The sequence below is a fragment of the Cololabis saira genome, chromosome 22, assembly GCF_033807715.1.
Source record: "Cololabis saira isolate AMF1-May2022 chromosome 22, fColSai1.1, whole genome shotgun sequence".
NCBI lineage: Eukaryota > Metazoa > Chordata > Actinopteri > Beloniformes > Belonidae > Cololabis > Cololabis saira.
The window spans coordinates 22327541-22354277 of record NC_084608.1 but is presented as its reverse complement, the minus strand read 5'-3'; the positions used below and the strand labels follow the sequence as shown (position 1 = coordinate 22354277).

General features: G+C 43.6%; 1 protein-coding gene across 1 annotated transcript in view; it reads left to right on the top strand.

Annotated features, from left to right (window-relative positions):
* fam49bb (family with sequence similarity 49 member Bb) overlaps positions 1-25636 on the top strand; it is a 40065-nt gene extending 14429 nt beyond the window's left edge. The window contains exons 3-12 of the mRNA XM_061712999.1: positions 9239-9321; positions 10323-10444; positions 12498-12603; positions 16066-16205; positions 17603-17680; positions 20902-21018; positions 22567-22646; positions 22723-22849; positions 22927-22997; positions 24851-25636. Of these exons, the coding sequence (XP_061568983.1) occupies positions 9249-9321; positions 10323-10444; positions 12498-12603; positions 16066-16205; positions 17603-17680; positions 20902-21018; positions 22567-22646; positions 22723-22849; positions 22927-22997; positions 24851-24914 (978 nt within the window). The 5' untranslated portion in view covers positions 9239-9248 and the 3' untranslated portion in view covers positions 24915-25636. The remainder of the gene's footprint in view (positions 1-9238; positions 9322-10322; positions 10445-12497; positions 12604-16065; positions 16206-17602; positions 17681-20901; positions 21019-22566; positions 22647-22722; positions 22850-22926; positions 22998-24850) is intronic.
* The last annotated feature ends 1101 nt before the right edge of the window (positions 25637-26737 follow it).

The following is a 26737-nucleotide window of genomic DNA, read 5'->3' as shown; positions in this document are numbered from 1 at the left end:
TAAAGTACAAAAGAAACAGCTGCTGACGTGAACGTCGCCTGGCATAAAGATTTCTGAGGACATGCTGGAGTGGTTGATCTGCATAAGTCCACAGGAAAATAGTCTATAAATGGACATGGTTTAGTGTTGAGCTGGGCGCCCAGCCAAGATGACTCCTGTAGCAGAAAATGCAGGATTTTTAATGAGGTAAAGATGAATCCTCAAAAAATTTGCTACAAGCTTGAAGTCATTACTAGAGCTGGCAAACATTTCTGTTCATGAATTTACTGTATTTTGTTGAATAAGGGGGGTGGCCATGGCAGAACACCACCAAAGAAGCCACAGCTTTCTTAAAAAACAAAAAACAAATGCATTGCTTTGCGTGTTGTTGAGAAGCGCTTTGGCAATCCTTAGTTCTAGGGAAATGTTTTGTTCGGTGACGAAACAAAAGTTGAGTTGTTCAAGAAGAATATTCAACACTTTGTTAGGGGCCAAAAAAAAAGGCACAGCAACATGGTGGAGGGTGCATCATGGTTCAGGCTTTCTTGTTGCCTCGGGGCCTGGCCCACTTGTCGTCATAGAAGGTAAATAAGAGGGGGAAAAAAAATCTGCTGTGATCATTTCATTCAAATATTAAATTAACTATAAATTGCTTTTTTTTTGTAATGCAAAAGAGAAAGACATATAAAAGTTTTTTTTCTCACTTATTTCTACAACTTCTGAGGTATGGGTGATGCAGAATGATTTGAAGCTGCAGGTGCAGGTAAAGGAGGCTGAATAATTCAGCTCTGATCTGGTTGGTGCTGCAGATGTATACATTTTTCTTTTTTTATTGCAAGCATTTAAATTTGTACTCTCTTTACACATCAAAGTATCTGCAGGCACTGGAATTTATTTTATTTTTCATTATGTTCCATTTCACCATCCCATCATTTCCTCCTGCTTGGACGTCTGCTCATCCTTGTTGTATTTTCCTCTGCGTTTCCTTGGAGACTGTTACCATGATACAAAGCTATCATGCGATTGGTTTAATGCTGATGCTGGAATGCTTCACCGTTTTGACAGCTAAGCCTCAGGTAGTGCTTGTATGGAGCAGTAAGTCGATGTTTACCCAACGAGAGAGCAATCATGTGTGTATGCCCGGGTTTATAAGCTAAAGGCTTGCTGCATGGCGCTTTAGGAAGACTCAAATCCATTCATAATATAGCCTGAATAAATGGCAAGCTATTTTCGATATCCCACAGAACACGAGCCCGTGGCGGTGCATGGGAACAGTCTATGTGTTACATTATACATGGAGAATGGAGCTTAGTTAATGCAGCAGCCTGTGCTCTGTGAATAGATGGGGTTGGGGGGGTTGGGTTTGGGGGGGCGGGAGGATTAGCTTTGCTAAACCAGGGGGGAGGTGCGGATTGGCATCCTGAGGTGAAGCCTTTCTTGGCTGCCATTACTGGGTCAATACTGCCCCCAGCTGGTGATGCAGTGTAGTGTCCCACCTAAAGAAGATGATAGATTGATCTCAGAATGTATATTTTTTTGAATGAATACAAGCTTTTCAGTTGACACATCTGATTGGTGACAAACGCTTATTTCTTTTTCTTTCATGAAGTGACATATTTACTAATTAGAGTGGGTTGTAAAGCAGTGATGGGTCTGACTTCACTCCTACCTCGGCATATGGAAGATGCTCTACCCGCCCCTCATCAGCCCCACTCGCTGAGCAGGAAATTTGAGATGATATGTCTGAGTGGATGTAATATCTATAGTGGCTTGTTATGTCAGCTAAAAGCTCCCAGCTTCTCCTCAGATATCTATTATTTAAGCTGCTGGTGGTTTGACAATGTGTAACTTCCTGTGCAGGTTTCTCTGTGAAGGGCTCCTGCGAAGGTGCATAAACTAGAAAAACAAACGTACAGACAATACGTTTGAAGCATGGAAGTAAAAGTTAGTCTGCAGAGTTGTCATTTTATTTAAAGTAAAATTATCATATGAGCATCTATCCTGGAAAATGAATAAATACAATATATGCATATGCGCTGGAAGATGCATTTCTTTTGGACATCTGTGCTTCTTTTAACTTCTTAAATCAAAAATGTGACGTCCTATATCATAGCTTTGACATGTTTCTGCAGAAATACATTTTTCTTACATAGGTTACTGTTTGTTATGTCCATTTTTAAATTAAGACCTATCTGTCAAGTCAGCATGTGCTGGTTTAATATTTGGGAGTGGTCTTCCATACCATCTCCGCCTGAAGTGCACAGCTGCCTTCATCCTCCAGATGGCGCTCGTCTCCCACTAAATTTTAATGCAGGCACTCTTCAGTCTGACACTCCTCATCCCTCCAAAGCCTCTTCTGTGCCCCACCCAAACATCCTGTCAGGGTACCACTGTGCAGGGGAGTAAATGTGTAAGGTGATGTTCCTCCCTGTTTCTAAAATTTGAATCAGGCTTAATTTGGCTCAGCGCTCACAAGCGCAGACCCTTGTTTTCCTGACTGCTCACGAGTTCTGATATGAACAAGTCAGGTTTGGGGAAGAGCTGAGGTTGTTGAGTCACATTCAGTCAGAAGGGCAGTCATGTAATGATGGCTCAGGGCTCTTACTGCAGATAAATGGGAGATGTGTTTGAATGGATTCAGGAGTCTGCTCCCCTGAGGGAGGGGGCAACTCCGACTGATGACAGCGAGTCAATGTGCCCTCCTTAATGATTTCCTAACACATCCCAAGGAGGAGCCAGAGGACTCTCAAGGACAGGGTGGGGTAAATGATTGAAAAGAAAAAAAGTGGTGAATTTGCAGGAAAGTTCAAATAGTGCTTCTTACAGCTCTTTAGGCTCCCTTGAAATATTTGTCGTTTAATTATTTTTCTCTTTTAAATATTGAGCAGCATCTTCATTTGACGGGATCATCCAGGGCCATTTGTGGTTTCTTCAGAACTCTTCTTGCATCCTTTTATTTATTAAATTAAGTTAAATTAGATTTGAAATTGAAACCATCCAGGCTGTCGGCGTCTCTGTTTTGATGGGATAAAGTGTTGTATTGGTGGCGACTGAAGAGAGGTGCTAAGAGCCTCTCCAAAGAGCTCAGTTTCAATGGAGCCAGCATTTTAGCAGACTTGTGTATGTGCCTGTTGCCATGGTTTCCAACTTTCATCAGGTGGCGTCCATGAAGAAGAGCTTAGCTGAGGATGAGACGCTCCCACTTTCATCCTTCTCTCTGATCTGCCTCCCTGGACAAAAACCGTCAGTTTCAGGAGCTCATTTACTTTCACGGTTATTGGGTTCATTGCAGCTGTGGTGATGCGACGCAGGAAGCTCTGTAGGAGTTGTTTTCCTGGCGGGAGTATTTTTAGCTGCCTGTGTAGTTGCAGGAGTAAGATGAGACAGCCGATACTGGATGTCATCCGCAGCGTTAACGCCGGTTGTCATGATTCAGTCTTCCGCTAGGTATGTTTTGCCTGAATCTGGGTGAGGGGGGGTTATTCGTTGGATGTTTACTCGGGTGCGAGAGTAAAGAGGCGTGGCTACGAGGAAATCAAGTTCACCCTCATAAACAAAACAAATGGAGCCCCCCTCCCCTCCCACTTTTCTTGTATCCCCGCCATGTGCCCTCTGTGCCATTTTTGGTCAGCTGGGTAGCATGAGCAAGACAAGAGGGTTGGGGTGGGGGGAAGTTTTAGGATGTGGGGTAGAGAGGGACGCAGGCCAGCCCCATTTGGGAAGTGCTCCCCCATTTTCTGCCTGTCGAATCAGGACAGCGTTGGTGAACTCCGGCGGGTCCAGGTCTGGCCGAGTGGGCTAATGCGATGTGGCGTGTCACCCGGGAAATCTAGGTCAAGTTTAAAGCTGCCTAACTCTGCCCGCCTCTGCCGCAGTGTGACGCCCCGTACCCCCCCTCTTTTACGCATGCAATTATATTCATGACAAATTCCTACCTATATACGTCTTAATCAAAATGTATATAGAGATTTTTATTTATTTTTTTCTCAAAAAAGGAGGCTGTGAATCTTTGCTCTGAAACCCACATTATTGCAGACATGGAAACACACACGCTTGCAGACGGCTGTCTTGGCCCATCCCCCCCTCCACACCCCAGGCAAGCTCTCAGCCTGTCCATGATGAAGCCCACGTGACGCTCTGCGCCGGGGCTAAGAAAGGGAGGGCGTTGTTGTTTTTTTTTTTTTCTCCCCCTCTATAGTAAAGCGCCGGGGCACGTGGATTCTCATGCTGCAGCCGAGTAGTGGAATGTCAGCACTATCCCCGCCTCGCATTGGCCAGCCCTCAGCCCCCCGAGCCGTTTCTGTTGCCGCAGTGCTCCGTTTCGGCTGTGCCCCGCTGCTCGGCGCGCCTGTTAAAGGGGAAGATCGGGGCTGGGAGAAGGCAATAGACAGTGCCATGCAGAGGTCAGGCTGCTGCATAGGCGTGGCACTGTTTTGGTGTCTTCACCATGTAGGCTCCAACCTCTCTGCACCACCTGCAGCCAGTGCATATTTGGAAACGTTTGTATTTTAGATCCAGGGTTGTGAAAGTAACAATATCCCTCTTCACATAAATCTTTACTTTACAATTGATTAATTATTTGAGTGAAAAATTAGATTTTTCATAAGGTAATCATAAAAATGTGAATTTGCTGATTATGCACAGAAAACATTTAAATTACTAAGTGTTCACTGATGGAATGAAATATTCCTCCACTGTCTGCAGTTGACTTCACTCCCTTACTAATCCGCTGTTTTTGGCACATTACCTCATCTGAATAAATGTATTCATGTGCTTTCAATTCCTACTACTACTGTACTTGCACTTCACCGGTTGCTTGCTCCCGATTGGCTGCTACCATGTTTTTCAATGGCTCCAAATTTTTTTTGACTCCATGGATACAGTGAGCTGTTGGGTAGATCGGCTGAGCCAATGAGAGGGCTGCGCGGGCTCCGGCTTGTCAGCTTCTGCCCCCTTGCCTCACAAGCATCCCTCCCTCCTTCACTGTGAGCACGCGATGGCTCAGTAGGGGGGCTCAAAACAACAACAAGGCTGTTGTGGGACGCTCTGATGTGCCCAGGTCATGCCAGCACTGCCCTTCATTTACTGCACTAAGAAACCAGTTGAACTTAGTTCAGCTTCTTTTTTTCTTTTTTTTAAATAAATGCCTCTGAAGGGAAGTTTAAGCTGCAGAATCATCTAATTGATTACACTTAACTAGCTGTAAAAGGCACTTATTGAATGGTTTTATTTAATTTTTTCTTCCTGGTGCACTTGGAAGATTTTCAGGATGTTGAATTGAGGTCATTTTAAGGTTGGGGATTTATTTGGCAGAGTTTGACGGGGCGCAGGGGTGCGCTGGGCCCTGCAAGGCTGTCTGTGCCCTCGCCACACGCCGCACTGCCAGCTGAACCCCAGTCAGCGGCTGAGAGGTGGCAGCAGAGGACTGAAGGAGGCTCGGCGGGGACGGGCAGTGCCAGCGTCATCCGGCAGGGCGAGGTCAGCTGCAGCTCTCCTCTTCTGAGGCTGCATCATGCACCGCTTTCTGACAGCTCTCTGCTCTCTGTGCCAACGCTGGCACCGTCAGACATTCAGGTCACATTAGCGGAGGGCAATAAGATGAGGCAGGTGGGTCCGTGCAGGTGGTCGGTGGGTCTCACTTGTGGAAAAAGGGTTTTCACAAACAACCAGAATTTTAAAATCCAGACAAACGTCCTCCTTGCTGTATTGACATTCTGGTCCAGAGTAAATTCAATCAGATTAAATTAACCACAGACAGATGTTATGCAGCTCACTACACAGTTGGTCTTTTTCTTTTTTTTTTTTTAACTCACCCTTAGATCTCAGATCTCAGGAATAATTTTTTTAAAAGCAAATAATTTAAATGGTTATGAAAAGAAGCAAAACAGGGACATGACCCACTGCCAGGTTTTTAAGATTCAAGAATCCCTCTAAACCCCCTCCTCTCCCTGCTCGATGCATCTCATGCATTTTAAAACCACCCCATATAACCCCTCTGCTGCCAACTGCTGAGTGTGTACTTTGCTCTGTCGCAGCACCTCCCTGTCTCCCGGCATTACCTGCATCGGCGTGATTTACCACGTCGCCGCCGACCGCTCCCCTTCCCATTAAGTCACTTTAGGTTGTCACCTGCCACTCATCCCGGGTGATGCTGCATTGACCCTCATCTCGCCCTTTCCGAGCACATCCTTCCCGCCTCCACGCTGTCACTGGGGGTTAAATCTGTCTCCGACGGTGGAGCCTGACACCGCCCTGCTAAAACTGCTGCAGATATCCGACTTGTCGCGCATCTGTTTGCCTTTGCCGCCAAGAAAGATCGGCTCCGTGCTTTCTAGGAGTCACAGGCTCGACGGAGCAGAGAGTAGTGAGAGGCTGTCGGTTAACATCGCGACAGCAATGTTGAGGTCACATATAGTTTGTGTGTGGCATGCAGAGGCGGTATGGGTGTCGGATAACTGGAGCTTGGGTAGTCTAGTCCTCATGTTGGACTTCATTAGCATCATCTTAAACTTGCAGGTCACCTGAAGATCACTTTACAATGACACCATAACAGAGTAGGCCTGCTTTGCATCCTTTTTAAGTTTGGATTACACTGAGCAGCCTTGAAATGTAGTTAAGTGGGAAAGTTTGGCAGAAAAAAGCTTAATACAGAGAACTCTGCAAGTTTGGCTTGTTGGTTTGTGCTCCAGGTTGGAGTTCACCTCATGGTTGGAACTCTAGTCTGGGAAATGATCCACACTGCTCCCTCTGAATTCATCTAGTGCAGGGGTCGGCAACCCAAAATGTTGAAAGAGCCATATTGAACCAAAAACACAAAAAACTAATATGTCTGGAGCCGCAAAAAATGAAAGGTCTTGTATAAGCCTTAGAATGAAGACAAATGGTGAAAGGAGAAATGTCGAAAAAAAGTCAAAATGTTGAGAAAAAAGTCAAAATTTAGAGAAAAAAGTCAAAATGTTGAGATTAATGTTGAAGTACAATCTCGAGAAAAAAGTTCAAATGTTGAGAAAAAAGTGGAAATGTCGAGAAAAAAGTCGAAATGTTGAGAAAAAAGTCGAAATGTCGAGATTAAAAAGGAAAGGAAAAAGGAAGAAAAAAAGTGGAAAAAAGGAAAGAAAGAAAAAAGAAAAAAAAACAAGGAAAGAAAAAAAAGGAAAAAAGAGAAAATAAAGACAAAGAAAGAGAAAAAAAGGAAAAAAAGAAGAAAAAAGCAAAATCTTTTTTAAATCTTTATCTTTATCTTTTTAAATTTTTATCTGTTGTGCCTGTGCCTGCGCACTTTATGTTTCACCGAGGGAAGTGGGAAACGTCCTCTCGATTCTTTGTATGTCTGACATGTGAAGAAACGATAATAAAGCTACTTTGACTTTGACTTTGAGAAAAGAAAGAAAAAAAGAGAAAAGAAAGAGGGGAAAAAAAGGAAGAAAAAAAAGAAGCAAAAAAGGTGAAAAATTATTGAAAAAGCTCCAGGAGCCACTAGGGCGGCGCTAAAGAGCCGCATGCGGCTCTAGAGCCGCGGGTTGCCGACCCCTGATCTAGTGGATTATCCCTGTTAAACGTTTCCTCATGAGCTAATGACGGGACCAAACCTTCTGTCGTCACCTGCAGGAGAGACACAGGGGTTTCTTGCTCTGACAGCATCTGATTCACTCAAAGATGTAACAGATTGATTTGTTATTTTTGAAGCGGACATCCCCACGGTATAAAATGCTCACTCGTAGCATTTTGCCTTTCAGTTCAATCGCACAGTCAAGCGGCAGATTCACATCAACCTTGAAATGCGGTGAGGCGGTCAAAAAATGAGGAGATTTTCAAGATTAGTTTCAAACCACTAAAAAAGGGCTGGGTGTGGGATACTCTCTCTTTGTGATGGCTTGATCTCTTTAGTGCCGCCTAAACTTAAAACTGGTGATTCCCACCCTTTTCAACCCCATTCCTCCAACTAATCCAATCTGGCATCAAAAGTAAACACTGAAAATCCAGTGAATTTCTGATGTGGTAACACCGTTGCACGTGTATCTGCTTTTGCAGGAGTCTCTCCTCGTCTCGGTCCGGTTCAACTTCAAAAGCGCTCAGCTGAAACATTTTGTACCTCGGTGGGTGTCGACCCAAAGGTCCAGTGTAAAAACTGAAGCGGCCACACTCACAAATATCTGCTATTACAGCTTCAACGTGGCACTGCGGCAACAGTGGGCGTCCAGTGGCGTTAAAATAAAATAAATGGAAAACAGATTGCATTTATAAACAGCTTTTCTGATCTTGTTGACCTCTTAAAGCACTCTACACATTTACCCATTCACACACGCATTTCCAGACTACATCTCATCTGTTTAATTGGTCTTTAGTCAATTAGGTGCCTGTTTTTCCATACACACACCTGCACAAATGAACACATTTGCATGTTGCGGTGTTGGTATCTTGCACCAAACCTCACAATCTCTTTCTCTGCCCTAAAATTTTTTGTCGTAACTCATATTTTTTTAATTCTTCTTTTCTTTCCATGACTGGAGCCATCTGTACTTGGCTCTTGCCATCTTGCATTGTCCTCCTGCAGAAAATATGAGACATCGTTACTGCAACACATGCACTTTAAGCACTTGAATTGCTCAGGCCCGTTAAATATTCATGTCGTGTTTCTGCTATTATGACCAAGACACTGCATTTGCACTGCCTGAAGTAATTTGTGAATCCGCAGAGATGAAATGCTGAATTTTTAAATTGCGCTTCCAGTTGCAGGTCTGGTTGATAAACGGTTAACTTTATAAACAGCATGGGGTGGCATGTTGGACACATTTGGCTGACAATTTTCCTTCTGAATGCTTAATTGGATGCGTTACCGCGACGCAAGTAACGCCCTACTTCAGACTTGAACACAGATTAGACGGGAGATCCCTGTGGAGAGTGGTGCATTTGCATATAACTGCCCGTAAAGACTTTTCAAATGCTGGGAAGGAACTTAACGGAGCGGAAAAACTGTAGTTTTGATTATTTTTGGGACTTTTGGGTTTGACATCTGGTTTCTAAGAGGCTGAGCGCAGGAAATGGACACCATGTGGGGTGGCTGGCGGTAGTCCGAGGGGAACACTGGCGTCTGTGAGCCGTGGGCACATCTGGGGAGCCACCGAGTTCATACAAGCGTCAGCGCTCTGACGTAGCGAAAGAGAGGGAACTGCCACAGACACTGCACAGCATCGACACCTGCCCGCTTTTCTGTTGCGATCTTCCCCTGCCATTGATTTCTTACTCTTTTCTTCCACAGGTACCATAACATGGGGAACCTTCTGAAAGTTTTGACATGCACAGATCTGGAACAGGAGCCCAACTTTTTCCTCGATTTTGAAAGTGAGTCTCTCTGCAGTTAATTGCTCCCTCCCCTGATATTGATCACATGAACATTTTTCCCACAACAATATTAACTCCAAACTCTTTATTCTTTTCACTCAAATTTATCTTCTTTATATTAAAGTCTCCCAGAGGCGAAAACAGCCCATCTAGTACCAGAGCTTATATGCTTCTTTCCCTTATCAAGCCACCTCTTCCAAAGTAAAGTGCGTGCAGAATATCAATCACCACAGAGTTGCAACAGCCCCCCCCCCCCCCCAAATATGAAGCGCTGTGCAGCCTAAGGCCCCCTAGCACAGCTTGAACCTGCGCTGTACTATTTTCACACTTGGCAAACCTTGAGATTTTGTGATACCTAAAGAGAATTTTTTTTTTTTTTTTTTTATGGCTTCAGAATTTTATATTGAAATAACATTGACCTTTTACTTTTAACAGATTACCTAATCTAGCATTCTTAGGAAAGATGTTCTGTTTTCAGGCTTTAGATGGAAATTTCCCAGATGTTCTTCATTTTCTTACCTTTTTCTCCCTTATTAGTCGAAGTGATTTTGCAGCGGAGAAGCGGTAGCATCTGATTTGAGTTGTGTGTTTCATGTCTGGGGAAGCAGGTGTTTGCTGCAGTTACCACACATGCAGAGGTGTTCTTGCTTCAGGTGGTGGAAAAGATTTATGGTGTTGCCATTTTATGCGGCTTATTCTCTAAAGCCTGAATGGGAAAAATAAAATATGAAACCAATACGAGTTGATACTCAGTCGCACAGGTGCACTAAAGCCTCTCCCTTTGTTTTATCACTTCTTGATTAATTTTCTTTGGCTCAGACAGGAAAAGAGGTGGCATCAAAACTTAATTGGAAGCAGTGAGAAGACAAGATTATTTCAGTTTAAGCTTTATTTCCATATGTGGAAGTTGTTTATCAAACTATCCTTTATCTCGGTTGACTTGAATATGGGTGGGATCCAAATCTGATTTGCAGTGACCTCATTACTGTTGTTTCCTGCAGATGCTCAGCCCACAGAAGCGGAGCGAGAGGTGTGGGAGCAGGTGGACGTAGTGCTGAAGGATGCAAAGGCCATCTTGGATGAGCTGCAGGCCTACAAAGGAGCAGGGCAGGAGATCAGAGAGGTACGCCCGATACAGCTACACACCGGACTGACGGCGTACCCAACTGCTGCAGAAAAGGCTCTGACAGAGAACGTTAATGATTAAAAGCTCAAGAGGAGCGTAGGTGTTGCCTCTAACCGGAGCTGATGACATTTCTGCTATTCTGAGTGTTGCAGTAGTTTTTGTAAAAGCCTCAGAGCCAGTAAAATAAAAGATGTTATAGCATAGAATAATGTTCAGAGGTGCAGAAGTAGTATTTGTTTTGTTTTTAAACATGGCTTGTAGTTTTCATCTCAGGTGTTTATCCACCCGAGTTGATTTTCAGTGGTTGTGATGTCAAATGAAGAAAGAAAATCAGTAGATTTGTGATTACAAGCTGTGAATAGCGGCTATGTTTGGGCTTCATAGCCCTAATTCTTTTGTTCTTTGTCACACTTCTTTTGCTTTTCTTCTGTTAAACTCTGTGTTTTTTCCCTGTTTGGTTTAAGCCATCTTTCAACAAATAAGCATTTGACCTGAAGTACTCACTTCAGGCCATTCCTGATGGTGCTAAAGAGTGACAGGAGAAAGACCGTATACTTATCCAAGAAATGCAAACAGCCCAGAATGGCTTGATGTCGAAGGTCATCCCTGTTGAAGTGGGAGGCAGGGGTCTTGTGGAACATCTCTGACCCACCTGCTTAAAGGGGACCTATTATGAAAAACACGTTTTTTCTTGCTTTAACATATATAAAGTGGTCTCCCCTCAGCCTGCCAACTCAGAGAAGGAGGAAAGCAACCAAATTCTGCAGTGTCTGTACAGCCGCCCAGATGAGCCATCCAGTGTGATGTGGCTCCTACGAGCCGTTCAGATTCTGCTCCCTTTTGTTACGTAACCAAAATGCAAACCACGCCCACAACTATAAAACCGTGTAACTGCACACGAGCGTCCGACTATCGCATCGCACTGCGTGACATCGGACGCTCTCTGTCCATCTCCCTCCAGCCAGCTGCCACTTTATTGAGGTTTCTGTAGTGAAATGAGGAGGAATCATAGAGATAACTTTTCATTTCAACTAACTGGATCAGCCGTTCCTCATCATGACTGTTTCCTACAGCGCTTTCAACCGGCTTTCAACGCGAGCGACAGGAAGAAAATAGAAGCCTGCATCCAAATGTTCAGCTCAAAACGCTGCGTCGTGCTGTGCAGCGCTGCGGCCAGTTCACATTGTCGACAGTCCAATAGAAAATAAAGCAATGGAATTGATTTTGTCGCTGACGCTCGCTCGCATCGGATGCAGTTATGACACGGTGTAAAGGCTGATTTATGATTTATTATCCGTGTTACACCAACGCGGACCCTACGCCGTACCCTATGGCGTAGGGTCCGCGTCGATTTAACGCAGAACCATAATTCAGGCTTAACTCCGCCGGCCGGAGCTTCCACCATTTTTTCATAGCGGCGTATCGCGTCATTCAGGCAGCCAATCAGCACAGAGCCTCATTATCATAGTCCCACCCACTCAGAATCCCTCATAGATAATGAGGTTAGAAACGGTAAAGATAAAGACATGGCCCAGAACATTCAAGGCCTGTTTAAAATAGACATTAAATGCCATAATAGGTCCCCTTTAAGAAGATGGGATGGAGAAGTTGTTCCCTGCAAGAAACCCTCATGTCTTGACTGGAGCAGCTGAACAAGCAGCAGTTGGCTGTGAATTTTTACAAAGTATAAATAGCCTGCAAGATGAGGCATGAGGGATGCAACGTCATGGGCTCATTAATTGGAGACTCCAATGATGTACCTTACCCTCCCATGCTTAAACCCTATTCTGCTGCCAGGATCTTGGGCACTGACTCAACACAGGGCTTAAAATATCGAATCCTATTAGCACCACAAGAGTTCAAATGTCATCGCACAGAGGCAAAAACCAAGGCATTGTTGGGTTATGATTTAAGATTTAGAAAAAAAAGTTAAGTTTCAATCATTCTTAAACTGTTTTAAACCCTAGATTTTCAAAAATATCTTTTAGAAAATATGCAGATGTGTACTGATTCTTCGGACTGATGGTTAATATGTCATTGTCAATTCCAGGCGATCCAGAATCCAAACGACGAGGCTTTACAGGAGCAGGCGTGGGCGGCCGTAGTTCCTTTGGTGGGCAAACTGAAGAAGTTCTACCAGTTTTCCCAGAGATTAGGTATGTAGCCGCCTGTGCAGCCTCTACAGCAGCTTTATTTAGGCCAGAAGAACTGACGTCCCACTCTGACCGACGCTCACACATGCAGCGCTTCAAGTGGAACAAGCGCAGGTGTCTCATTAGATGTTCCTCAAACTCTCAAGACATGTTATGTGAGACAATGGCGTTTTTGGAACGTGGATTAGTTGACTCTTCTTGCGGTTTGCCATTTTTAAATGTTATCAAAAGTCCACAATTGATGCACAGAATATTATAAAGAAAGTCTCTTATTGACTTTGCACAGATGCTACTTCGCTACATGACCTTAATTGTTTGCATGTGCATCTGCATTATTGACCGCTGAGCTGGATATGTCAACAGACATGCAACACATAACATGCAAATAAGTCACTTATAAACATGCATTGAAACCCCCCACAGCTGTGCATTTATCAACATGCGTGCGTGGCACTGCGCGCTGACCTCTGTGCAGGATGGAGCTATGGCTTGTTTAATTAGCATTGAGACGTTGGGGGTGGGGGAAGTAGGCTTACTACTCCCTGATCTTCTTATGACCCTGAAGCTGAGGAGGGGGGTGGAGCCCATCACGCCTCAACGCCCTCAACCCCGCGATCTCAGCGGCGGCGGCGGAGGTAGTCAATGGGAGCAGTGGGCGGCGGCAGGCCGACGATGGCTGTTATGTAACAAAGTAGGTCATCTCTCGGCGTCGGCTGATGCTCTAATTCACCGCCTTGACTTTTGGCTTCAGGGGCCACGTCGGCCTCCGCTGCCTGCCGTCCAGACTCACACGCACGGAGCTGCAAGCCTACCGCAGGCTGGTGGAGCAATATGCAGAGCTACCAAGGAGATCCGTTTATGTAATTATTAACTCTGCATCTGAAAAAAAAACCTGCACATTTCCACCAAAACAAACTCCAAGATACTCACAGAAACAGCAGACCAACGCATTTGAGAAGCTTACACCAACACTATTTGTTTATATTTCAGTTAATCTAAATTATAATAGACTTTTTTGCCATTTGCAACATTTTGAACAGATTCTGACATCTCAACAACATCTACATATTTCGGTATTTATTATTATTTATTTAGAATTTACTTGAGCAGAAACTAACAAATCAATCCTGCTCAAACCCATATTTCCATAATTTAGACTCAGCAGGTGAATTATGGGATTTATCAAGCTGGGTGCACTATTACTTTTTTCTGTGTTGAAAATTAATGATGAGATGTTTTTAGTGGGAAATGTTCAGCAAGCACGTAACAGCTGTGACGTAGTCACACTGAGCAAAGACAAATGTTTGTCTTTGCTGCTGACAGGCTCCAGTTGTTACTGTAAGAGTCTTACAAGATTATGGAAAAGGAGGGAAAAACAGTCTAACATTTAGTCTTGGCATCTGCAAATGAATTACTGCTCCTAGTGCTGCATGTCTGAGACTGTCATTGTGATAAATGGTCAGGTTTTGGTTGAATCGGTGCATCTTCTCCTGTTACAAACATCTTAAAACCTGCTTCTTTCTGTGACTGTAAAATCAGAGATTGTAGCCTCAAGACCAGATTAAAAAATGCTGCCAACCACTTGCCCGCCTTTCTCTTGGAGTGCCCTCCTGCCCGAGCCCAGCCTGCCCGCTCTGCCATGACCTGATGAGATCAGACATCTCCCCGCACCCCGCCCCCTTTCCCACTTCCCGACATACTAGAGTGGCTCATTTCTGACGGCCTAAAAGCAGCTCCATCTTAACTTCTGTTTTGACTGGGATGCAGACGAGGGGAGGGGGGGGGGAGCTGCGCCGCTAAGGCCATTTTTAATCAGCCACTTCGCTACAAATGCTGGCCCAAGCAGATGGGAGTCATTACCGAACGGCAGACGTGCTCAATTTACCGCACCGCACTGCCAGCTCTCTGTCCGGCTCCGAAAATTCCTCTTCCGATTATCTTAAGTAGACCTCTGTCTGAATCTGCGCCTTTCTGGGTCACATTGACGCGTGCATCGTCATCCGTATTGGGCAAGAATTGTGAAGTTTTCTTGGAATAAATCGTATTTAAATGTAATTTGCTACCACGGACCTTATTGCATCAGATGCTCGGTTTGTCTGGGTTATATCATCGCTGAAGCCTCCCTCCTCCTGCTTTGAGACTGAACTCAACGCACCGTCTGCATCTATAAATAAAATGCCATCTCGGCTTTAAAGGTTTTTTCTAGACGGTCTAAAAAAAAAAAAAAAAAGCTAGGTGTTTGAACGAGACATGTTCATGTTACTTTGCCTGGAAGTTCTCAACTACATTTCACTTAACGTGTTCCTCATTACTCGTCCATGGGTATGCCGTGTCGAGGCATGGCACAGGCTTTGTCTTTACATTCTGTCAAAACAATGAGTGTAATCCTGCTTGAATGAAATCATGCCACCTCCCCCCTGCTATTTAATTTCCATGCCAATAAGACAATTAGTCCCATGTCTCATCTGCATCAGAATAGCAGAGCCTCTCAGGCCCCCGCCCACTCGGCCCTTCAGATTCTCCCCGTCAGCCCTCCTGAGACCGGCACGGGGCCGTGGGCCGTTCGGGCACCACCGCTGCCCCATTATCTGTCCTCGTCAGGAGCCTGCCGCCGTCTGACGCTCGGCTCTGTTAACACGTCTAGCTGTGATCTGCTCTGACTGTCGTTCCTCGACTTCACGCCGAGTTCACCACAAGGAGTCATTGTGTTTAACTTCCCCCCTCCAGTTGTTGTTTTTATTCATGTATTCAGTGTTATTTATTTGTTGCTGACGGGTTGTGCAGCGCTGCGATGGGGTCCTATGTGCCGTACAGATTTTGCAGCCCTTGGGGGGGGGGGGGTCTGGTATTATTGAAATTATTGTGAGTTTGCACATGAAAAGACATTTGACCTGCAGTTACGACGAATGTCATCTTTCAGAGGTTTATTCTTTAATTAGCCGCTAACAACAGTGTTAACACGCATTCTGCATTACATTATTAATTTTAATCGCATACATGATTAATTTTTGTCATTTAAACTTTTATAGCTTTACTTTTATTTTGTAAATTTTTAATTAAAGTTAGCAATTATTAAAAAACTCTGAGGATTTTTTTTGAATTCCCCAGAAGCATGAGATGCTCTGTTTGTCTGCTTTGTTCAATACTAGTCAAAAACTTAGTGACATTGAATATAATCAAGTAGCAAAATAAGAAACTTCAGTTCCAGACATACAATTTTATGAAATAGAAAATTCACAAGACCAATATAACTTCTTCAGACTGCTAGTTCTCAGCGACAAGCAGCAAAGATCAACGTTTGAACATTTTACACCTGTTAGTCGGATGACTCCACAATGCCAGCAGTGATGCAGCCTTTGTCCTGTCCTGTAATGTCAGGTGTGCATCTTTGAGGTGAAACACCTTCAGGAGTCAAAAAGATGTCCAGGAACATCCTGACTGCTCTGTCTGCTCTTTTTCTGACAGAGGCAGCATTGCACAGCCTTCTGGGAGCTCTGACCAGTGAGACTTACAACGACTCAACTCAACACCTGGAGCGGGAGCAGGCACTGGCCAGGCAGTTCGCCGAGATCCTGCACTTCACCCTGCGCTTTGACGAGCTTAAGGTAAGGTTTCTCTGACATACCTCCACCTGTCACCTGTCATCTCTCTGCTGAGATGAAAAACAAACCTGTTTTTCCCACCAACCTCCTGATAACCCTGGATTGATTTGAGCTCTGGGCCGTTTTAAACTCCCGGTAGTGAGGGGCTTGATTAGCGTTTAATTAGCATCCTGATATTGCTCTGTGTAAAACACCCTGGATGCAAGTGGAATGACTAACAGGGTTTATAGTAGGGAGGGGGGACTGTACATTATAATCCTGAGCTCAGCTCTGCAGTGTGGATGCTTTTTCTTTTTTTTTTAATAAATGATTGAGGGGGGGGAAACTTTAAGAACTCTGATCTGGCTCGACTTAAAAATGCAAACTGCTGACGAAATGCTGTTGAAAACAGCACGAATCAACCGTAGGTTTCACTCAAATGCCCATTGTGTAAAAACATAATTCTGTGAGCCCTCGTAGACAGCGGGTCAGCTGGTTCCCCCTTCACTCAGACACACAAAAACTTAAAAACAGCTCACTGACTCCCTGAGGCGATTTGCTGTGACACCCCAATTAGTACCCACTACCCAGTCTGGCGAGATAAAACATGAAGGTAGGGGGTGCAAGGTGGCATGCCAGGCCTATTCATCAATCTTTCACACCCATCCATGGGCTTCTGACCTAGTTTGAGTGTCTGTGTGGCATGCAGCCCCTCCCTGGCAGAGCGGCCTGTCTCTCCTGGTGGACACGGTGGACACAGACTGAGTACCAGTCTATTGTAGCAGGATTAGCACGCTGCCAATTCAGCTTTGACACTGACAGGCTCATACAGGAATGAGGATAATTAGCCACATAATGAGCTCTCACTGGTGGGGCTGTTTTGAGAGAAGCTCTCTTATTGGCCAGCCTCCTTAACACGAGATTAAGTCAAAACCAGATGATTCATATTTTGAAGGAAGCCGTGTCAGACATTCACTGACTCCTCTGGCTTCTGTCTGAAGCTTCGAGGGTAAATAATGTCACTGTAAGGATGCGTTTGTCCTGTGTTGTTTCCCAAACTCACCTGTCCTTAATGATTCCCGTTTTGTAGCTTTTCGAGTGTCAGAATCGATGTCGTTTCTAATCTCAAAACGGGAAAATGGCCAAATATTTCCTGACAGGAGGTGCGAGGATGCGGATGGAAGGGGCCGAATGTGTGTCAAACGATTCAAATCCAGTTCAGCAGATAAAACTGTAATTGTATCAGTGTTGTTTTCATGTCATTCCTCCCCCAAAGCTACATTTCTGCCTTGTTGGCTAAAACGAACTGTCATGACGGTGAAGCGTTTGATCCAGAAATTACCATTCCTGCAGCAGGATGTGCCACCTCCAAGTCCTTCTTTTTCTTCTTCTACCCCCCTCTCTCTCTCTTTCTCTTGTAGATGACAAATCCTGCCATTCAGAACGACTTCAGCTACTACAGGAGAACGCTGAGTCGGATGCGGATCAACAACGTACCGGTGAGCACATTTGACCCGCCCCCTCCTGCCTCCAGTTACTAAGGATACTGAAAACACAGAAGAGCTGCACGTATGAATGAAGTCACAACAAGACACGTTCATGGTTTGATTCTGCCTCGCCTTTCACCCTTGCAGCTTTTGAGCATCGTTTAGACCAGGGGTCGGCAACCCAAAATGTTGAAAGAGCCATATTGGACCAAAAACACAAAAAACGAATATGTCTGGAGCCGTAAAAAATGAAAGGTCTTGTATCAGCCTTAGAATGAAGACAAATGGTGAAAGGAGACATGTCGAAAAAAAGTCAAAATGTGGAGAAAAAAGTCAAAATTTAGAGAAAAAAGTCAAAATGTTGAGATTAATGTTGAAGTACAATCTCGAGAAAAAAGTTCAAATGTTGAGAAAAAAGTGGAAATGTCGAGAAAAAAGTCGAAATGTCGAGATTAAAAAGGAAAGGAAAAAGGAAGAAAAAAAGTGGAAAAAAGGAAAGAAAGAAGAAAAAAGAAAAAAAAAACAAGAAAAGAAAGGAAAAAAAGAGAAAAAAAGAGAAAATAAAGACAAAGAAAGAGAAAAAAAGGAAGAAAAAAAGAAGAAAAAGAAAAAAAAAGAGGAAAGAAAGAAAGAAAGAAAGAAAGACAAGAAGCAAAAAAGAAGAAAAAGGGGAAAAAAAAGGTGAAACATTTTAGAAAAAGCTCCAGGAGCCACTAGGGCGGCGCTAAAGAGCCGCATGCGGCTCTAGAGCCGCGGGTTGCCGACCCCTGGTTTAGACCATTAATTTTGGTTTTACGCCTCAAATGTGTGGTGGTTTTAAATTCAGGGCTATAACTCACTTTAGCTATAGCATAAAAAAATTGTATGTGTATTGTGCAGTGCACATTTTAAAGCTAGCGAATATAGTGAAACACTTAGTAGCCTTAAGATGTACACATGAGGTCTCAAAAACTATGAAATCATGGTTCTTTTGTCTTGGGAATGATGATGAATCTGAATTTTCCAACAATCTTGCAGGTAGAAAAGAGATAGATTGTAGCATCCAGTCTAAATGAGTTTAAAGAAGAAGAAAATATATAATTCTGGTGTTAGTCAGACTGAAATAAGACTTTAAAGGGGCATATAAGTTTAACTCCAGCACATATACTGTAAGTGCTCTGCACATGCTCCACGGAGTCACCTCGAAGGATGACGTACATGATATCTGTGTCAAAGTAAAGCATACGGCAAGTGGAAACTGCTGAGGTTAAACACATTCGGTGGTCAACATCAGACAAAATTTGCCACCACTTAAACCGTATCTACAAAGCAGCTCAACTTAAAACCTGCCAGTACTGACGAGCTCAAAAGGACGTGTTGTGGTGTGAGACAGCAAGTCGGTTCCCCTCCTGCACATGCACACGGGGGCAAGGTGTGTCATTCTTTTTCCCATTTGTTTCCCTCTTGATTATACGTTTCCTTCTGTCGCCATGACGCTGACAGCGCTCTCTGTGAGCTTTAACTCTACAGTCTGAAGCATCAAATATCAAGGGTAGTTGACAGAATACTGTTTTCTGACATTCGGGTGTTAATACATGGCTCTTGGGAAGATAATAGACCACTATTTATTGCATCAGTTGTTTACCATATTAATTTGGCATATGTTGATATATTAACGATTTATTTTCTATATCGTGTGCATCCCTATCGAAAAAGTTAAAAAAGTACTTTTGCCTTGTTACTGGTTCCTGGTAACAAGGCAAAAGGTTCCTGGTCTTACTGGGAGTCTTAGTGGGACTGAGCTGCTATTAATGGAAGAAAAGGAAAAAGTCTGCGCTGCGTGTCCCATTTCTGTCTGTTCGTCTCAATGATGCGTGACGTCCAGGTGTGCGTTTGGTCTATTTATAAGCTCACTGCTAAAATAAAAGGAAATAATGGTTTTCTGGTTTCCCTATGCATGGATCCAAAAGTCACCAGAGCTGTCCCTTCAGTTAGTTCCCACAGAGATTTCAGTGTGCATACATTAAAGTCTCTTAGTGCAACTATAGTTCATCTTTTTTATAATGTTCCTGTTGTGGGACAAATTAAACAAACAAGAGCTGAGAAAGTGTTTCTTAAACAAAAAGGAAATGGCTGCACTTGAAGTGGTTCAGTCCTGTAAGACGTTCCCACAACTGGCCGTGAGTGATGGCTCTTGAAATGAGACATTCAGGAAATCATCATTTAGTCTCTTGTCATTCACGCTGCACTGGTCTCTGGGCTACTCGGAGAGAGCAACGCTTCGAAATCATGAACTGACGCTGCTCTCCATTGCGATCCCTTTTTTTTCTCCTTCTCTTTTCTTCTTCTTTAAAACCGAATAAGCTATTAGGCAAATGGACCCAGACAAGTTGTCGTTAGGACCTGTCACCGCTGAAAGATGCCGTGGCTCCCGTCGGCCCTCGCAGCTCAGTCGCACGCAGTTTAGTCACCGTTCAGGCGACCGAATCATTCAGACATCCGAGATGAAACGCATCTCTGTCTTTGAGCTCATCTGTCATCATCTGTTAGGATGTGAATTGGTTGGAAGTTTTGGCGGGGAGGAAATTATTTATATTCCGTCATGATTCTCATGACGGCAGGAAATGTTCTTGTTGTTTTTAAGTATGCAGACAAATTTAGAACAGCGCTTTTTTTTTTTTGTTATACGCCAGGTGCTTTTGGGTGTCTGAAGCTGGAAAGCAGCAGGAGGTGTTAGTTGGGAAACTGGGGGGGGGGTGATACGGTTCATATCAGTGTTTTCCTATCATTTTATTTGATGAAATTGTGTTTCACCTGCATGATAAATCTAATGAAGCTGCACAAATATATCCAGATATAATTTAATGATTTCTTCCTCTCAATTTATAGTTCTATAATGACATTTCTCGATATCCTCACAGGGAGGAGGTAAGAAATCAGTCTCAGGGAACAAATGGTGTTTTAGCCTCCTGCGTATCTGCCGTTCAACACGTTCTGAATCGGTAGCGCTTTTGTTTCATTACTCTGACATTTCTCTTCCCAGTCTCACCTGATAAAGCGTCATTTGGCAGAGCAGCTGTACCGATAACACTTTTACTGTTGATATCAGGGTCAGCTAAAGGTCTGGATATGAATTTAAGATGAAGGTCAAAGAACAAAAAGCTGGTGGGTTAAGTTGTCAGTGTGCGACCGGCTTGGATGGAGAAAAGTGCCTCAGTGAAATTTGACAAAAAGTATGTCTTACTGATTTCCAGGCAGAAGGCGAGAACGAAGTCAACAATGAGCTGGCCAATCGGATATCTCTGTTCTACGCCGACGCCACCCCCATGCTGAAGACGTTAAGTGACGGCACAACGAAGTTTGTGTCAGAGGTGAGTCTTGATTACTGGTTCTAGTGATGTTCTCGTGCTCGAGTGCAAGAGTGAGCCTGCGATGACGCCTCTCCTAGCGACTGGTACGAGACACGGGCCCGGCTGGCGCGGGCCCAGCCCTGTGGTGAGCGCAATGCAGACTTCAGTCCCGTCTGAAAGGTCTTTCACTTGTGAAAGATTATTCCACATGAAACGGTTTGGATTGTGTGAAAATTGGTGCAGCCCAGAGGTGTCGGGTTCAAAGGCTCGAGTTCCTCTGTCGTAAACTCTGCCAGCCGCGTGTGCTGATGAAATTAATAAGACTTTTCAGATGCAATGAGCAAAAAGCACGTTTGAAGGGCAAAAAAAAAGAGAAAGAAAAGTGATGAATTTGATAAACTCAAAGAGCACTCCAGCTGTTAACCACAGGGTTGTGTTAATGATGCTTTAAACCTGTGGAGCAGCACAGGAAACATTATGTTTGTGGAGTGAAAAACGAGTTTAATTAAATTGCACCAAAGTTTACAGGCAACTGTTAAAGCATCTTAGTGAAGTGAAATACCTAAGATGAAGATGGGATCGCTTAAAGGTATAGTCTGTAGTCGTATTCAAAAACATTTATTGTTATACTGGGTGAAATGGTCCTTCCATCCTGAGAGTATCCAGTGAATAATGTGTTCAGAAAAAGGAAAGAAAAAAATCCGACCTCTCTGACAGCTTTAATCCTGTAAAAACTCTGACCAATCTGTTTTTTGCGCACCGAATGAAACGGATTGGTCCAGGACCAGAGGCTTGGCATGGGGGAAAGAACCAATCAGATGCCTTAATTTTAAGTCCCGCCCACGCCCCCCTCTGTCCCATGCGCGCACTCGTCACGTTGAAAATCTTGCCGGAATACTTCACACACGAGTCACATTGGCTGAAGAATGGGAGAGAAAACGAGAAAATGCAGCCAAAAATACGTCCAGCGTTACTTGTAACAGCTCGCCCTGCTAAAAAGGCAAAGAAAAAGAAAGCCAAAGTAAAATTCTGCGGCACAGGTTGTCCGCTACTGGGGGTCTGGGGGTCCGTGGGGATGGAGGCATCTCCATCCCGGCGAGGGCGGAGAGCGCCGGTGCTGTGCGGGCTCTGGAGGCACGGCTACGCCGTAGGGTACGACGTAGCCTACGGCGTAGGGTACGCGGCGACGCGCACCACTCTGCGTTGGTGTAACGCGGAACCATAAATCAGCCTTCAGTGTGTGCTCTGTGTGCTGTTCTGAACTTCTCTGTTGTGCTCATTTTGCTGGGACGTCGGGTCCCTTCGCCGAGACACAACTTTTGCGGTATGCGTTCATTGTTGTGTCTAAAAATGATGCCCACCCAATCAGAAACGGTACAGATATTCTGTGATATTTTTTTTATATTTATAAAAAAATACAATTATAAAAAAATAAAGGGTACCCCATAACTTTGATTGGGTGGGCAGGACGCACGTTTGGGACAGGATCCTGAATGTTATTTCAAATCTGTGCATGGACTTCAAAGGAGCAGTGCTGCAGTAGTGTCAGCTGTCTTTGTCTCGTTGCAGAACAAGAACCTGCCCATTGAGAACACGACGGACTGCTTAAGCACAATGGCGAGTGTGTGTAAAGTCATGCTGGAAACACCGTAAGCGACCTCCTGCACCCGCTTCGTGTAGAACTTCACTCTGCTTGTAGCTTATCCCACCTCCTCGTGTCCTCAGGGAGTACCGGAGCCGCTTCACCAGCGAGGAGACGGTGTCGTTCTGCCTCAGGGTGATGGTTGGAGTAATCATCCTGTACGACTACGTCCATCCTGTAGGAGCATTCGCCAAGTCATCCAAAATCGACGTGAGTACGAAGACGTTTTCGCTGAGATTCCCGATCGGAGCTGCTTCCTGAGATAACATTCGCTTTCTGGTCCACAGATGAAAGGCTGCATCAAAGTCCTCAAAGATCAGCCCCCCAACAGCGTCGAAGGCCTTCTCAACGCTCTCAGGTTAGCTCATGTGGAAGACGCGTGCCTTTCCTCCTCCGGGACGGCGCGCCGCGCCACTTGTAACGACGCTCTGCCAGCGAGCACACTTTCACTGACGGGGAGTATCTGCTCACCAGCGGCAGACGAAGCTCTTAGTTTATTTTACTCCCCTTCAGCACAGTTACTCATTTTCCAGTCGGTCAGTCGTGAGGCTGATTCTGGCTGGGTGTTGAAGCGTTTTCAGAGAAGGCCTATTACTTCTGACGCCTCGCTCCTCACAGCTCGCTCCTCAGTCTTCCAGCGTCGAGCTGCTCGAGTTGACAGGGTTGTTTCTGAGCCGAGCTCGCATCTGCACTCGTCTCTTCCCTCAGCCAGAGGCAGGGCAGACTTCTGAAGTCCTCTTCATGCAAAAGCTTCAGCCGCTGATCACAACTCTGATGTAACAGTGGGGAAAATGATATTGCAGATGCATGCAGTGCTGCAAATTAACTTAGTGAATTGTGTTTATTTTCCCCAACCAAACACCGCCAGATGTTCAGTAAACGTGTGTAAATGAAGCCGTCATTAGCTGGGCCATCACAGCTGTATACTTATGTGTATCAGATGTCATAATATGGATACAAGTCTTGTTACGACCTTTCAACACAAATCTGTATTGGCTGTACAGAGATGTTGCTATAATTTAGTCTCACTCTGAGTCACACAAGTTAATGTTTGAGAGCCCAGAGCCTTAATATTCAAAATATGCTCGTATGTACAGAACAAGAAAACAACTTTTCTCTCTTTTTAACGCATTAAAACAAACTGCTTTAATTTTTAGTGATACATTCAGTGAATGTGGAGTTAAATCTCAACGATATTCAGTTATTAGTTTACTGGTTAGATCTGAATGGGTAATTTTGTGCCTGCAGAGATTTTTTTTTTTTTTTTTTTTTAATAATATGTGGGCATTTATATCTATATGCATATTTTTTTTAAAGTTAAAAGTTTCATTTACAAGAGATTAGCTCAATACCTCTGGCATCTGTGAGAATGTATGGGTCAATGTACAACTACAAAGTATGTGACCTACGGCGTAAGGATTATTCTTGTCCGTCGCTCTGTAATGACACCACCAAAGGCGAGGTGGCAGTGCGGCTTATTTTCTGCAGTACTGCAGCTTTCAGCTGATTTTTGGATCTGGAAAATATGCAGGCGTCATTTCTAAGATTTTTACTGACTTTCTACTGGCTTGAAAAGTTCGAGGTCGAAGCAGCATCAGGAAAACGCATAGAAGGATGTTTTATAGGCTACAATCATGTCAGCTCCCAGGTACGGCGGACAAACGTTGACGGGTCAATGTTGACGTATAAATCGCCAAAACTTGGAAAACCATTTTTATCATTTCGGTTGTTTTTATAAGTTGTGATGTATTAGAAGATCTATTGTTGGGGTGTTCAAAGGGCCAGTTCACCTGAATTTCTCAAATCAATTAATCAGAATCGGAATCAGAAAAAGGTTTATTGCCAAACACGTTACTGGACATACGAGGAACTTATTTTGGCGTAGTTGGTGCAACAGATTTTTTTTAAATAATATATACATGGTAAATAACTTAACAAGCTTGATACCAAAGAAATTTTTTTTTTTTTTGCACCAGCTCTTTTCATTTAAGTTTAGAAAATATCAGAATTCCCAACACGCGAGTGTTCATGGTAAGATCTACAGCTGATTCTCCAGTGTTTGTGTGATAATTGCTTGAGTGTGATATTCTCATCAGGGGGTTTGTTCATCATTTATACATGACGTACAGTGTTGTAGAGACTTCCTCTAAGAACTATGTGAACCTGCTGCGAATGTTACTGAAGTACAGGTGTGTTGTCGTTGGTTTGCAGGTACACGACCAAGCATCTGAATGATGAGTCCACAAACAAGACTATCAAGAGCATGCTGCAGTGAGACTGAGCTGCTACCGCTGCTGCAGGGAGAAGACACCACTTACTGTCCCGGCTGATGTTGCTGCACAGAATGTCATTTTTTGTTTGTTTCATTGGAAAAAGAGCTCAGCTCCGCCCTCTTTTATAATGCAAAGTGCTACTGCCATTATGAACGTCTTTTTCATTTTTTTTTTCTGTGCCAAACTGATGTTGCTGAAATGTGATGTTTTTCAAAAGAAGGCCATGCAACAATGGCAGCTCATGAAAACATCGCAGATCCTCCGGTGATTTTTTTTTTTTTTTTTTTTTAAACGTCTTGTTTTTCCCTGTTTAAGGGATGGGAGTGCTTTGACTTGAAAAATTAAGAGAGAGATATATAGAGAAGTATATATTTTTGTTTGATTGGTTATTTAATTACGTCCTCTGCATGATGAAAATATTTTTTTTCCTTCTATTTAAAGAAAAACCAACGGTTTAATTTGTCTGCTCTGTTGTGCATTTATCAAATGTTGTGTTATTGAAATGGTACTTTCAAAATGAAATTTAAGAGTACTGTTTTTATATTTTTTATAGGTTTTAATTTGTGCGTATGTCCTTTTTTTTCATGATTGTGTTGTATTTTTCATTTGAAAACTTTAAACTGTGATATGTGCAAAATCAAATTAAAATCTGTAGCCTCTACTGTAAATGTACAGTATGATGCGGCTGGAGACATTAAAAGGAGAACTCTTGTTTTCTACACAACCTCGTTTGACCTCTCATCTTTGAATTGTCACCTCCCGGCAGCTCAGGAGGAGTTTTCTTTTCACACTTGTATTTTTTTCTTCCTCATGTTAACACTGGTTAGATTTTCTTGTTTGACCACGAAACAAGCGGTTAGAAAAAATGAGCACATGCAGTTACTTTTCTCTGAAACGAGACCACCTTTAACCTTTGTTCATAATGAGAATGAGCACATGCAGTTACTTTTCTCTGAAACGAGACCACCTTTAACCTTTGTACAGAAAGAGAGGACCAGCGTCACTCTGTCCTAAATTATATAATTTCCTTTAACTATTTCTTCAAGATAGTTTTTTTTTCTTCCTGTTTTATATCTTTGTTACAAATGCTTTCATTTGCATTCATTTACTTTATTAATTTGCAGATTCAGCTTAGTTGAGACTTGTTTGTAATTAAGATTACAGCTGATGTGAAGGATTAGTGATGCACCAATCTAATATTACTCGTTTTAGTCTAAATAGCTGTATTGGATGTTGGGGCAGAACTTTGATACCCTTCTGTTTGGGATGCATGCTCCGTCGTTACAGCTGCACGCACATCCTCAAGGAAAAGTAGGGAACCCCTTGGAATTGGCACATTATCTTTTTATTCTTGAATTAATTTATCATCAGTTTCAACTGATCTTCATCTGAGACAATGAGCCAAAGCTGATATTGCACAATTATTTGTGTCTTCACTGAACATTCTCTTAGATTAGATTAAATTAGTTTTGTCATTAACTTTTGACACAATCGATCTTTATAAGTCGCAGATGCAAGACATTTTGGAATCAAAGGACCACAGTCCTGATTGTTGACTCAAACTGCTGTTTTCATGAGACAAGACTCGAGACTTGATGCCTCGGGTCTCTTCCAACATCACTGGTGCTGGATCTGTATATCAGGTGTTAAGGCCAGCTAGCGTGCATGCTGGTGCTGGTCTGGATGTTGCTCTTTCTGGGGCATCTTTCGTTTCTCTGACTGGTTGATGTCCAGAGCCAGTTTTCAGTTTTGCATCCGTTGCGCCGGAGAAACCAGACAGTTCTCTGAATCGAAGAATAGAAGAATTTGAATGGCCGGACAGACT